The sequence below is a fragment of the Cyrtonyx montezumae genome, unplaced genomic scaffold, assembly GCF_038088225.1.
Source record: "Cyrtonyx montezumae isolate F1298 unplaced genomic scaffold, pur_monq_1.0 scaffold_7, whole genome shotgun sequence".
NCBI classification, from domain to species: domain Eukaryota; kingdom Metazoa; phylum Chordata; class Aves; order Galliformes; family Odontophoridae; genus Cyrtonyx; species Cyrtonyx montezumae.
In genome coordinates this window covers 1,832,897-1,846,522 of record NW_027072078.1, presented here as the reverse complement: position 1 = coordinate 1,846,522, position 13,626 = coordinate 1,832,897, and the positions used below count along the sequence as shown (strand labels likewise).

Here is a 13,626-nt window from a genome sequence, read left to right as displayed (position 1 = left end):
TATAGGTCAAGTACTGGAAGAAACAAGGCATATCAGTTCCCCTTTCACCTTCTCTACTCTTTCCAGTGACCACTGTCACAGATTCTCTGTCATAATTCTCTTTAAAAGTTTAACCATGCAGTTTATTCCATCTCTGCTTTTCTTGGCTGACTGCCTAGTTTGAGTCCTCTTTAAAATGCTTCATTTTTACTACATGAATCTTCCTTTAAAGAAAAGAAAAGAAAAAAAAGAAGCAGGGATGTAGAGGAAATCTGCAATGATAAAGCAGATCCGAGAACGAATCCCTGCTTGAAGGTAGGGGTTGTTTTGGGTAGGACTGGGCTTCAGACACATTAAGCATCATAGGAGAACTAGCAGTTCTTACACAGACACAACTGAAGGACAGTTCTGATGAAGTTTCTCTGGAGAGGTGTGACAGCCTGAAGAGTTGGACTTACAGACAATCAGTATCCTGGTGCACACTCTTTTGTTATACAAGAAACTAGGCCTGCTGGCATGAAAGCTAGGTGAAGTAGATGACAGGATAAAGTCTTCTCGATTCTTCATATCCAGAAATTAAGAGCACTTCTATTACAATGATATGGTAATGTTGTACCAAGTTGATGCTTTCACTGAGGAAGACTACTGGCCTGGGATCACAGAGTCACAAGATGATTGATGCTGGCAGGGACATCTGGGCTCATGTGGTCCTGCTCATACAGGACTCCCAGAGCAGGGTGCCTGGAACTATGTCTAGGCTGCTATTGAAGATCTCAGCCATAGGGGTTGGGTTTGGGTGGTGCAGCATGGGGCCAGGGGTCAAACACAGTGATCCCTATGGGTTCCTTCTAACTCAGGATATTCCATGATTCTGTGATTCACTGGCTTTTGTAACAGGATTTTCCCTCATGGAGGAATGCTGGGAAAGAAGGAGTACTAGTGCAACTGGGACCCAAGGCTAAGAGAAAAATAGCCACCTCATCCATACCTGAACATAGCTTTCTGTATAAGGACAATTCACACAAAGCAGAAACACAGTATGAGAAGCAGCATCCATGAAATCAGTGAGAGGAGGAGGAGGTTTGCAAAGCAAGAACTGCCACAAGTTCTTGCTGCTGTATAAAGTCAAGAGCAGAATACGAAATAGGAAATTGGTTCTTCAACCAGCAGAGAGTAAGAGAAGGATCATAAGCACAAATCTTTACCCTCTAAGTGAAGATAAATCTGAAAGAGCAAACTAGGAGTTTTACAAATAACCATGAACAGTGCTCTCATAGACAAAAAAAATCATCTTACGTTGCTCTCAACACCTTCTTCATTCCCACCTTTAGCAAAGAAGTTGAATTCCTCATATGGTGGATGGAGATCTTTTGGGTGTGCTTCTGAGCAACAAGGATAGATTCAGACCATCTATGTAGATGTCAGCTGAGATATATCTGTTCTAAATACAATTTTTATATTGTGATACACAAATGTCTTCATCAAAACAAGTATTGGCACCTCTTATTAAGTGAAAAGCAACTTGAATCTGCTTACACAGTTAAAGAAACCTATCTGATACCAAATTCTATAGTGAAAATAGTAGTTTAGGAGTACCAGCCATGTGAGATAGCTTTCCGTGAGTGTTGGTTATTCTTCCAGTTATGATCATATTTGGCAACAGTGGTCTTGGATAATGGAACACAAAGTCTAATCATAAAAGCCAAATAGATGCCTCACATAAGAGATATAATACAGTCACGTGTTTTAGAAGAGTTACCCAGAGCCAATTAAATTTGAAACACTTCCTTCATCTTTTCACTATTTAGGTGTCTTCATTGAATCAAGTACTGGCACCTCTTGGTAATGAAAAAGCAGCTTGAAATGCTTTTGCCATCAACAGCTAAAAGAGACTTTTCTATCAAAACTTGTGTAACAACATCTCAGTGTTCTCAAAGGCCCACACGAATGACAATAAATAAACAGATGACCCACCTGAGTTAGCTTCTTGTGAACACAATTTACTCCGCTAATCATAATCATATTGGGCATCAGTGGTCTTGGATAGTGTAAAACAAAGTCTAATTTAATGAGCCAAATGGAAGCCTTGCTTAAGAGACTTGGCACAGTCACATCACGCTGGAGAAACTCAGAAGCCAGTTTTGCATACGGTTGAAAAACGATATCGCATAGGTAAAAAAATGATAGTTCAAAGATGACATTCTCTACACGCTGGAGGAAGTTCATGTGGTCTGTATTACCTGTAAATACCCTGGGGATATAAGAAGGGGGATTTGGACATTGAGTGGCTTCAAATTCTAAGCCACACGGTATTTGCTGCAAATAAAACACAGAAGGAACTGAAAGATGCTCAGCCAATATCTGTCCACAAGGTAGTATTGGATCTGTAAACACAGCATCAAACTTACTCTCCTGAAGATATCTGATAAGATCTTTGTTGTATAGTAATTGTTCACAAGTAGACAGGAACATAGCAGAACTATTTTTCAACCCTTGATATGTTTTAATAAATCTTTCCAGAAAGGATCCTTCTGCAAATGCATCCTGACCAGCCCTCCGGAAAACGCCATCCACCTCTTCCTGTGTGAAAGGGATTGGGTACATTTTCGTAATAAAACCCTTTGATGGCTTTATATATAAACTGACTTCAGGTGCAACGACGACTATTTCATGTCCTTTCTGCCTGAGCTCGTCCAACACTTCCCGCATGCTGAGCCAGTGACTCCCATCTAGTGGCACCACCAGCAGCTTCCCACCTGCAGCCAAGCTGAGCACGGACAGCAGCACAAGCAGTGTCACTGTGATTCGTGGATGAGGAGGAAGTACCAGGGCCATTCCTGGAGCAATGTTTGGAGCACTGCACAGGAAGAAAACTCCAGGCAGCAATGAAGGAACTGCACCAGCTCTGCGCTTTTAAGCAATCTGTGCTATCCCGTAACTTTTGATCCTTCAACACGGTGTTTGCTGTGTAGTAAATGTATAACCTTTGATTTCATAAAAGTCTTGATAAGAAGTACTAAGTTCAGGCATTGCAAAGGGGACTGGTAAGTCTGATGAATGCAACAGCAACACATCATTTATTTCTACTAGAGGAACAGCAAAATGTGATCCTGGAGGGAAGAGGGGGTGGCTCTGGATAGGACTGTGCTTCAGATACACAAAGCATGAGGAGTGTACAGTCAAGGGGGGTTGGACTTGATGATCTCTAGAGGTCCCTTCCAGCCCCTACAATTCTGTGATTCGGTGATCCATGTCTTCCTTTCAGATAAGCACTGCACCCACCTCCTTCCTTTCCACTCTGATCTTACTGAGAGACCTGTTTGTGTACCTTCAGGGCCAACTATTTCACATTTCCTCTGCCTGCAGTCATCCGCAAGCACAAAGAGCAACTGACACCTACCCAGCAGAAGCACCAGCCACAGTGCTCTCGCAACAATACCTTATGCTGTGATATCAGCTATTACATTCCCTGCCTCTAGCAAAGAAGCTGAATTCCTCAGATGGTGTCAGAAAGTACCTTGGGTGTGCTTCAGAGCTACAAGGATAGATTCAGGCCTTTACAAAACTGCCTAGATGTCAGCTGATATATATCTGTTCTAAACACAATTTCTATACTCAAGTATCTTCATCAAAACAGTACTGGCACCTCTTATTAAGTGAAAAGGAGCTTGAACCTGCTTACACAGTTCTAATTAAGTGATTCAAAGTTCTATAGTGAAAACACCAGTTTAAGTGGAGAAAAAAAAACCAAGGGCATCACCCACCTGAGATAGCTTCTTATGAGTGCAGGTTATTCCTCCAATTACGATCATGTTTGGCATCAATGGTCTTGGAAAATGGAACACAAAATCTAATCTTAAAAGCCAAATAGATGCCTTGCTTAAGAGATCTAATACAGTCACATCCCGCTGAAGGAAGTCAGAAGCCAGTTTTGAATAATGTTGAAAGAGAACATGGCAAAGAACAGAATTTGGGATATAAAAAAAAATATTCACTACACGCTGGAGAAAGTTCATGTGGTCTGTATAGCCGCTGAACATCCTGGGGACAAAAGAAGGGGGGTTGGGACACTGAGTGGCCTCAATTTCTAAGCCACATGGGATGTGCTGTAAAAGAAACACAGAAGGGATTGAAAGATGCTCAGCCAGGATCTGCCCACAAGGTGAAAATGGATCTGTAAAGAGAACATCAAAGTTGCTCTCCTCGAGATATCTGATGAGCTCATTGTTGTAAAGTAAACTTTCACAAGAAGACAAGAATATGTCAGTCATTTTTTTAATACGCTGATGAATTTTAGCAAGCCTTTCCAGAAAGGATTCTTCTGCAAATGTATCCTGTGAAAATTCCTTGAAATAATTATCCAACTCTTCCTGTGTGAAAGGAATTGGGTGCGTTTTCATAACAAAACTCTCTGATGGCTTTATGTGCACATTGACTTCAGGTGCAACGACGACTATTTCATGTCCTTTCTGCCACAGACCTTCTAACACTTCCCGCATGCTGAGCCAATGACTCCCATCAACAGGCACCACCAGCAGCTTCCCACCTGCAGCCAAGCTGAGCACGGAGAGCAGCACAAGCAGCGTCACTGTGACACGTGGATGAGAAGGAAATGTCAGGGCCATTCCTGCTGCAGTGTGAGGAGTGTTGTACAGCAAGAAAACTACAGGCAGCACTGAAAGAATAGTACAAGAGTCATGCTTTTAAGCAATCTGAGCAACTCAATATCCTGTGAACCTTGGACGTGATCAAAGTGTGGTGAATGTATAATCCTGGATTACATAAGCAGCCAGGTAACAAGCACAAGAGGTCAGAAAAGTACATGGGTGGGTGCAAAAGAGGTGGATACAGTAAATAAGCTGCAGATTATTATCTAGGATGAACAGCAGACTGTAACAAAGGAGAAGGGAGGAATGCGGTTTCTGGCAGCAGTGATCTTTGTGACGACTCTTGTTCTACTTTCCACAGAACCTGGTAGTGGATATAAAGTCCCACCACAGACCTTCTAGAAAAGAGCAAAGAATTTCTCTTCTACTGAGAGCAGCCCAGGAAGATATTCATTCAAAAAAGAAATGCTTTGGCAGCTCTCACTTCAGGCAACAGGATCCTAAAGATATCTGATAATCTCTTTGTGGTTCAGTAAATGTTCCATCCTCAGCTACTGGAAAGAAGAAAACCAGTCAGAAGCCACTTATTGCCATTCAATTAATTCAGTATACTTTGCAAATGAAAAGATGGAGCTGCCTACACCAAAAAAAAAAAAAAAAAAAAAGCTGAAGCACAGAAGTCCATCAGAACAAGAATTAAAAACAGAGCACAACCCACCTGAGATAGCTGCTTGTGAGCACAGTTGACTCCTCCAATTGGAATCATGTTGGGCATCAATGGTCTTGGATACTCTAACACAAAGTCATACCTCAGGAGCCATATGGAAGCCTTACGAAAGAGATCTAGCATGGTCACGTCTCGCTGAAGGAAATCAGAAGCCAGTTTTTCATAAGGATTCAAAACAAAGATACAAAGAAAAAGATTTGATGTTTCAAAGATGACATTCTTCACACGCTGGAGGAAGTTCATGTGATCCGTGTAGTCTGTAAATGCCCTGGGGACATAAGAAGGGGGACTGGGACACTGAGTGGCCGCAAAATCCAAACCACACGGTATTAACCTCAAGAAATAAATGGAAGGGATGGAAAGGTACTCGGCCAGTATCACTCCACAAGACAATACAGGGTCCGTAAAGAGAGCATCAAAGTTGCTCTCCTTAAGATACCTCATGAGCTCTTTGTTGTACAGTAAGCGTTCACATGTTATGAAGGTTGACTCAGAGAGCTTCTTCATACTTTCACGTACTTTAAAAAATCTTTCCAGAAATGATCCTTCTGCAAATGCATCCTCTAAAAATTTATCCAAACTGCCATTCATCTTATCCTGTGTGAAAGGGACTGGATAGGTTTTCATGACAAAATTCTCTGATGGCTTTACACTTATACTGGCTTCTGATGCAACGACGACTATTTCATGTCCTTTCTGCTTTAGAACTTGTAAAAATTCCAGCGCACTTGACCAAGGACTCCCATCTACTGACACCACCAGCAGCTTCCCACCTGCAGCCAAGCTGAGCACGGACAGCAGCACAAGCAGTGTCACTGTGACTTGAGGATGAGAAGGAAGTACCAGGGCCATTCCTGCTGAAATGTGGGGAGCAAGTGCAGCAAAAAAAACCCAGGCAGCCCTGAACAAATAGCAACAACCCTGTGCTCTTTAAGCAATCTGCACTAGGTCAAAGGTTTTAATCCTTCAGCAATGTTATCCATGTATGGTAAATGCTTACTCGCTAGTTTGATAAAAGACTAAATGCAATTCAGTGGAGTTCAGCCAAGTCCATGTTTGGATGGTCACACACCAGCCACGCCTCATCTGTTTGTCATACAGGAAGAGTAGCTTGTGACCCTAAAAGGAAAGAGGCAGGATTGGCACTCTGCTTCCAATAGCTTTGCTCAGAATGAAAACTTTGCATCCACAAGAGCTCTGTCATGCCCACATCACCACTGTGCCTAGTGCTGCTGCTTTCTCTGGGTATGGCCTCTCCCTTTGAACATTCATCTCTGAAAGAACTATGGGCCAACACAGGATGTGAAAGAGCAGTTCAAGATGCTGCCTAGATTGAGGAGGCTGTTGAAGACCGAAGATGATCCCAGGTTTGTCAGCAGGAAACATTATCCAGACAGTGAGGTACATTCAGTGCCTCAGAACAGCCTCAAAGCAGAGAGAGAGGGCTCAGCTTACTGTTCTGTTGTCCTCATCTGCTTGGATGCCTTATCATAGACTCACAGAATTGTAGAATCATAGAATGGTTGGAATGGGATGGACTTTAAACCCCACCCAGTACCAAACTCCCTGACACAGGCAGGGTACCCACTCATTAGTCTGTGTTTCCCAGAGCCCTCTTGATAATGGCCTTCAGCAACTCCAGGCATGGGGCAACCATGGCTTCTCTGGGCATCACATCCCAGTGCCTTGTCTCAATCTGAGTAAAGAACTCAGGTGATTAAGCACCTTGTCCTACTTTCCACAGATTCTGGTATTTCCTTTGGATATTGGATACGAAGTCCCACCACAGTCCTTCTCCAGAAGAGCAAAGAATTTCAGTTCAACTGAGAGCAGCACAGGAAGTTAATCAAGGAAAAAAAAAATAATCGAAAAATGTTTTGGCAGTACTCATGCCATTCAACAGGATCCACCATCCTACCTTACCTTCTTCAGGCTCAGAACATTGATGGGATCTCAGATATCACATGGTCATCACCAAGGAATGATAGTCTGAGATCTGCCTATAAGCACTGACACTGGTTCTTAGCTTGAGTGTCCATCACCTCTGATATCCCTGTTCATTCTGGCTTTGGAAATACCCTCCTGTATAGCAGGCAATTTCACTGACAAAGTAAGAAGTGCATAGGTAGCAAGGGTACCCAGCACTGAGGCTTCATGTGAATATCTCAATAAATAATGGACATAACTTCAAATAGTAGCCAAGTCAAAATATTATATCTGACTGTGAGGCTTTGACAGTCCCTGAGACCTGCCTCTGCTCTTCCAGCACTCACTACAAGATCCTTTTGAGAGTTAGAAAGAATCAAGTTACTCAACATTATGTAAAACATATTTCAATAACACAAAATGAAAAAGTCATCTGTAACAAATCCAGTGTTAAAATCTATTTCACAGTTAAACTGAATCATAGAAACATAGAATCATGGACTCACCTAGGTTGGAAAAGATCATCCAGTCCAACTGTTCACCTGTTACCAATAGTCCTCACTACATCACACCCCTCAGTACTATGTATACACATTTCTTGAACACTTCCAGGGTCTGTGAATCCACTGCCTCCCTGGGTGGCTCATTCCAGTGCCTGACCACTCTTGTCTTGAAGATTGATATAAGATAGCCTTTCTTTCTAATGCCAGTTGAACCTTTCTATCCAGGGTACCACTCCATTGGCATGCACACAAGGGACATTACCTTGTGTAATACACACTTATGTATCTTACATAGCTGATTGGAAGAATGCCTTCTTGCATAGGAAAAGAAATCAAGTCAGAAACCATTTATTGTCACTCAATTGAGCACGCTTCATAAGTGAAAAGAAGGATCTGCCTACACAGAAAAAGCAGAAAGTGAGGAAGAAATGACAGAAACATCATTTTTTTCCACAAATAGTTGCCAGCACAGAAGTCATCAGAACAAGAATTAAAAACAGAGCACAACCCACCTGAGATAGCTGCTTGTGGGCACAGTTGACTCCTCCAACTGGAATTATGTTGGGCATCAATGGTCTTGGATAATCTAACACAGAATCATATCTCAGGAGCCATATGGAAGCCTTACGTAAAAGATCTAGCACAGTCACGTCTCGCTGAAGGAAATCAGAAGCCAGTTTTTCATATGGTTTAAAAAGAAAGTCACAAAGGAAAAGATTTGATGTTTCAAAGATGACATTTTTCACACGTTGAAGGAAGTTCATGTGATCCGTATGGTCTGTAAATATCCTGGGGACATAAGAAGGGGGACTGGGACACTGAGTGGCCTCAAAATCTAAGCCACACGGTATTCCCCTCAACAAATACACAGAAGGGATGGAAAGGTACTCAGCCAGTATTGCTCCACAGGGCAGTACAGGGTCCGTAAAGAGAGCATCAAAGTTACTCTCCTCAATATATCTAATAAGCTCCTTGTTGTTCAGTAAATGTTCACAGCTTATGAAGCCCAATTCAAAGAGTTCTTTCACTCTTTCTCGTACTCTTTGAAATCTTTCCAGAAATGATCCTTCTGCAAATGCATCCTTTAAAAATGCCTGCAAACCGCCATTTACCTCTTCCTCCGTTACAGGAACGTGGTACAGCTTCGTTGTAAAATTCTCTGATGGCTTTACGTGTAAATTGAATTCAGGTGAAATGATTACTATTTCGTGTCCTTTCTGCCTGAGTCCATCTAGCACTTCCTGCATGCTGAGCCAATGACTCCCACCCACAGGCACCACCAGCAGCTTCCCACCTGCGGCCAAGCTGAGCATGGACAGCAGCACAAGCAGTGCCACTGTGACTGGTGGATGAGAAGGAAGTACCAGGGCCATTCCTGGTGAAATGTGGAGAGTGCTGTTCTAATGAATACAAGCACTCGTGGGCTTTTAAGCTAATTATGCTGTGTTTTTTCATGATGATCTTTAGACTTATTTGCTTTGTGGTGAATGTATAATCACTGTTATGGAAAAGACTAATTGGTGGTGTTAAAGTTTAGCCAGTCTCTCTGTCAGTCATAGCTAAACTGGACAATGTCCATCTGGTTGTACCAATTGAATAATGGGACTAAAAGTAATAACCCTTTTCAGCATGAAATCTGCTAAAAATGCTGTGCAGTTCAGTAACGGAAGTATATATATATATATATGTATAAGAAAATAATGAATCCATGCTGTGGAAGTACAAGACTAAAATGAAAGGCAATCAGAATGTTAACTGCCAATTTGCACTTTATGACACTTTATTTCCTAATAATGGATGATTTCATTAACTGCTAAGATTCATAGTTTTGAAAAATCAGTTGTGACAGCTTGGTAAAAATACCCAGCAATCACAAGCAATAGTCCTGCTTGGTAACACAAGGACCACTCTCACTGATGGATATGTATTTTGTTAACAAGACTGCTGTGATAAATGACAGCTTTTTCCACCTTGTTCTGTGAAAACTGTGTAAGAGGAACTGCTTAGATCCTGCTAGTGCTAAAGGAGAGTACTACAGGGATATCCTTGGAGAAAGAAAATAGATGGGATCAAGAGATGCAAAGAATATCTGTCCACATGGATTTGTGAGAACAGCATCAAATTTACTCTCTTCAAGATACTGCATCAGGTCCTTATTGTGTAGTAAGTTGGAACGGGAGAGGAAGAGTTTTGAGATGATATGAACTTCTTCATAAAGGATAGCAATCCTTTGAAGACCTCTCAAGGTGCTGGTGAAACATTTGAGGAGTGTAATAATCAATTGGGTACAGATAGGCTTGGAATCTGAGGCACATTACCACATCTGAGCAATTAGCAAGCATTTCTGTTAGATGCACGGCAACATTCAGGATTAAATTTTTCTGTTAGATGTAAGTGTGATGCACAGCCATATGTAGAAGGTAAATACAGAAACCAGGGCTGTGAGAGCCATCGAAGAATCAGTTCTGTATGCTAGACTATGAACTATTTACCCCTTGCAAGATAAGGATGAAAATGAGCTCTGGTTTTAGAGTGAAGTCTACATTTAAAGTGGAACTGCCTGCAGACAAATTGGTCCCATTGCTTTCCCAGAGGGTCTGTCTGGGTTTGTCCCTGAAGCAGCCTTTAAACAGGTCAGATGAACAGAACAGATAAAATTAAGTGGCTGTGCAGAAGGTTGATGGCAATGTGAAAGACATTGCAGCTCAACAGAAATAAAGAGTACTTTCAGTGGGCAGCACTGGGAGGAGTTAAGCAAAGCCTGAGGGCAGGTAAGGTTGGAACTGGGGAAGGTGTGTGAGCTTGTAAAAATGCAAATCTATTTTACTGTAAAGCTTCCTTCATTCATATTCAGAAAGGCATTTGATTTTACAGGAAGAATAGAAGAGATGACAGGCAGGAGGAATACGTACCCTATGACGCAGAGAAGTAAAAAACATTCAAGGGAAGAACAGATAAATGCCTTTTTCTTTGTAAGGGGCAATTGCAAAGTATGAAACTTCTATCTCTTTCAGGTAACAATGTGATCTGCTGCTGAAACTGCTGGATGACACTAACTAGAGATTCACCAGCTGCTGAGGAGAGCTATCTCCTCCTATCTATCCTTTTCTAGTTAATGTCTGTCTTCACAACAGGAGACCACTGTAGTTACATCACAAGCAAGCAAGAAGCTGAGATGCATCACATGCAGCCACAAGCTAACGTAGCACATCATGAACACTAGCAATGCATCGCATACATGCAGCAAGCTATCAGCATCAAAGATCCCAAAATATTTACAGGAAAACATTTTTCTGTCTGAAGTAGACATCATAAAAAAGCAGCTGAATATGCAGCTGCCTAGTTTTTGAGATGGAAACTTGCTAGACTGTAGCTTACACTATAATAAAGTATCAGCCTTTCAACTCAAACCAAACACAACACTGCTGTTACAGGAAAGAGCAAATAATGCTACTGCACATAACCCAGTGAGTTATTTTTCCTGGACCAGGTGAAGTTTGTGTGCCTGGAATTAAATATAGCAAAGCATATGATTCCTTCAGAGAACAAAATCCCTGCACTGGGCAGGTCCAAAAAAGAAGGTGGAATCACATCTTGTTCTGCTGGTCAGTGACACCACTTTGTTTTTCACATGGATTGACAATACAGAGACATTTACTCTAAAACAAACCTTTAGGAAAGTAAACTCTAAACCAAATACCATTAGATCTCACACAGACCATGCAGGTGTATGACTGCCAGAACTTTTCCCTGTCAGTCACTAACCTGAGGTATCAGCTTCTTCTTTCCACAGTTTATGCCTCCAATGAAAACCATACTGGGCATCACAGGCATGGGATAGTCAAAGACAAAGTCAGTTCTCTTCAGCCAAACAGATCCGTGACTTAAAAGCTGTGTCAGTGTCATAGGCTTCTGGAGGAAGTCTGAGGCCAGCCTTTCAAATGGTGAAAAGATGATACTGCAGGTAAAGTACTCTGAAATGCTGATCAGTAAGTTCTTCACTCTCTCAGAAAATGTCATATGATCAGTACTGAATGAAAACAATCGTGGGACATAAGATGGCGGGCTCGGACTCTGAGCAGCATAAATGTCCACAGAACATGGAACACCCCGCAAGAAGAAAACAGTAGGAATAGAGAAATGCAGAGCAACTATTTGTCCGCAGGGTGTCATTGGATCTGTAAAGACTGCATCAAATTGGCTATCTTCGATAAATTTCATCAGCTCTTTTTTGTACAGTAAGGAACTGCAGGCAGCGTGAAACAAAGCAGAAGTCTTCCTGAAGTTTTCCCAAATACCCAAAAACCTGGTAAGAAAAGGCTCTTCACTGAAACTCGTCATACTAATAGAATGCAAAAGCTCTTCCATCTCTTCCTGTTTGTACGGTGCAGAATATTTCTTCATTGTGTAACTCTCTGAAGAATCTATGAGGATATTGCTATCTGGTGCTACAACGACTATTTCGTGCCCTCTCCTGCTTAGCTCAGCCAGCACTTCCTTCATACTGAGCCAGTGGCTGCCGTCCATCGGGATCACCAGCAGCTTCCCAGCAGCAGCAGTACTCAAGCAGCACAAGAAGGGGAGAAGCAATGCCATCAACATGTTGCAAGGTGGTCAGGAATCCACGCACGAGAGAGATGGCTTGGTCTGCAAGCTTTTGAAGATTCGATCCACAAACACAAATATACTGCTTGGCAATGCTTTTTAATCATACCCTTGCCCTTCTGACTTTTCACATGTTTAGCAGTTCGCACGCAATGAGATCTTACCATGTCATTAGATTAATGATTACAAAATGTTGAAATGGGTATCGGACTTCAAAAGTAGGTTTGTACAAGCATGAGAAAGGTGTGCCTGCTGTCATAAACTCGGCTCTCCCCTAGTGTGTCTACAATTCAATGCCTCAGCCTTCTCCTTCCCATACTAGGACCACAGACTGACGATCTTCTTACCATTAGCAGCCCATCAGTGCAGACCCCACCTTGTCTCACCCAAACCACAGCAGCCCTCATCTCTCCTATTCACCTTTCTCGCCTCTGAGAACACTGATAGCTGCTGAGTGAGTTGGCTCTGCTTGCTGATTGATGTAATTCTATCCCGACAGCTAGTGTTATGAGACTAGCTGAGTCACTGAACAAACGTTCATTGAAAGCACTAAGTGCTCGGCTTTATCCTTGGGCTCGTTACTGTTTCACAAGGGCAGGGCACAAACTCAAGTCACGCAAGGAGCTGGGAGTAACTCTCACATGTCTCTCGCACTTCTTTGATTGGAAAAGTTTGGATTTTAACTAGAACTACACCTCCTAAAACTGGTTATTTTCCTCTAGTGTCCATACACTTGAAATAATCTCTAAGAAGACAATCTCTCACTGTATTCTTATCACAACATTTATTTCAAAGAAGAATAACTATAACTCTGATATGGAAAGGAGATGGGGACCAATTCTCTGCCCATATAAGATGGTGATATCTGGGCCCCTGTCTAATCTGTGCCTGCAGATGATGCAGAGATGGTTTAAGAATGAGGTGTTGTGGGTGGCTAATGAACATGCCATAGCATCTTTCAGTTAAGAGATAGTGACTGTTTATTGGTAATGCCAACGTAAATGCAGGTTTCTGACTTCACTAGCTTGTAAGAGATCACTTCTCAAGTGCTCAGCTGGTGCAAGGCCACCTTCAGCTGATCGTTGTGGGTCTATACATTTTAACCTTCACACTGGTAAATAAGTTATCAATAACCATGCCTGGATTTTACTCGTTCACGTGACTGAATTAAACTTAGTATGCTATCTAAAATCAGTTCATAATTTTTATCAGCATGAGCAAAGGACGTTGGTTATCTCCCATTGCAGCACTCTTAAAAAATAGGACAGGACCATCCTAG

The 13,626-nt window shown here is 42.0% G+C and overlaps 2 protein-coding genes across 12 annotated transcripts in view; both read right to left on the bottom strand.

Moving 5' to 3' along the window:
• LOC136057820 (UDP-glucuronosyltransferase 1A1-like) overlaps positions 1–13,626 on the bottom strand; it is a 56,434-nt gene that overhangs the window by 19,775 nt on the left and 23,033 nt on the right. Inside the window, exon 1 of one of the 11 annotated variants that reach the window (XM_065750771.1) lies at positions 8,255–9,438. The exons of 6 other annotated variants lie outside the window; for them this stretch is intronic. In XM_065750771.1, coding sequence (XP_065606843.1) covers positions 8,255–9,115 — 861 coding nt within the window. In that variant the 5' untranslated portion in view covers positions 9,116–9,438. Of the gene's footprint in view, positions 1–1,953; positions 2,840–3,743; positions 4,631–5,304; positions 6,171–8,254; positions 9,439–13,626 lie in introns of those variants that run through there. 4 more of the 11 variants (XM_065750764.1, XM_065750768.1, XM_065750773.1 and 1 more) reach the window with 4 other exon arrangements.
• On the bottom strand, positions 6,126–12,784 carry LOC136057826 (UDP-glucuronosyltransferase 1A1-like). The gene is made up of 2 exons (XM_065750789.1): positions 11,508–12,784; positions 6,126–6,170 (listed from the first exon to the last, which is right to left on the bottom strand). The coding sequence occupies exons 1-2, from the start codon at positions 12,342–12,344 to the stop codon at positions 6,126–6,128; spliced, it is 882 nt and encodes a 293-aa protein (XP_065606861.1). The 5' UTR covers positions 12,345–12,784.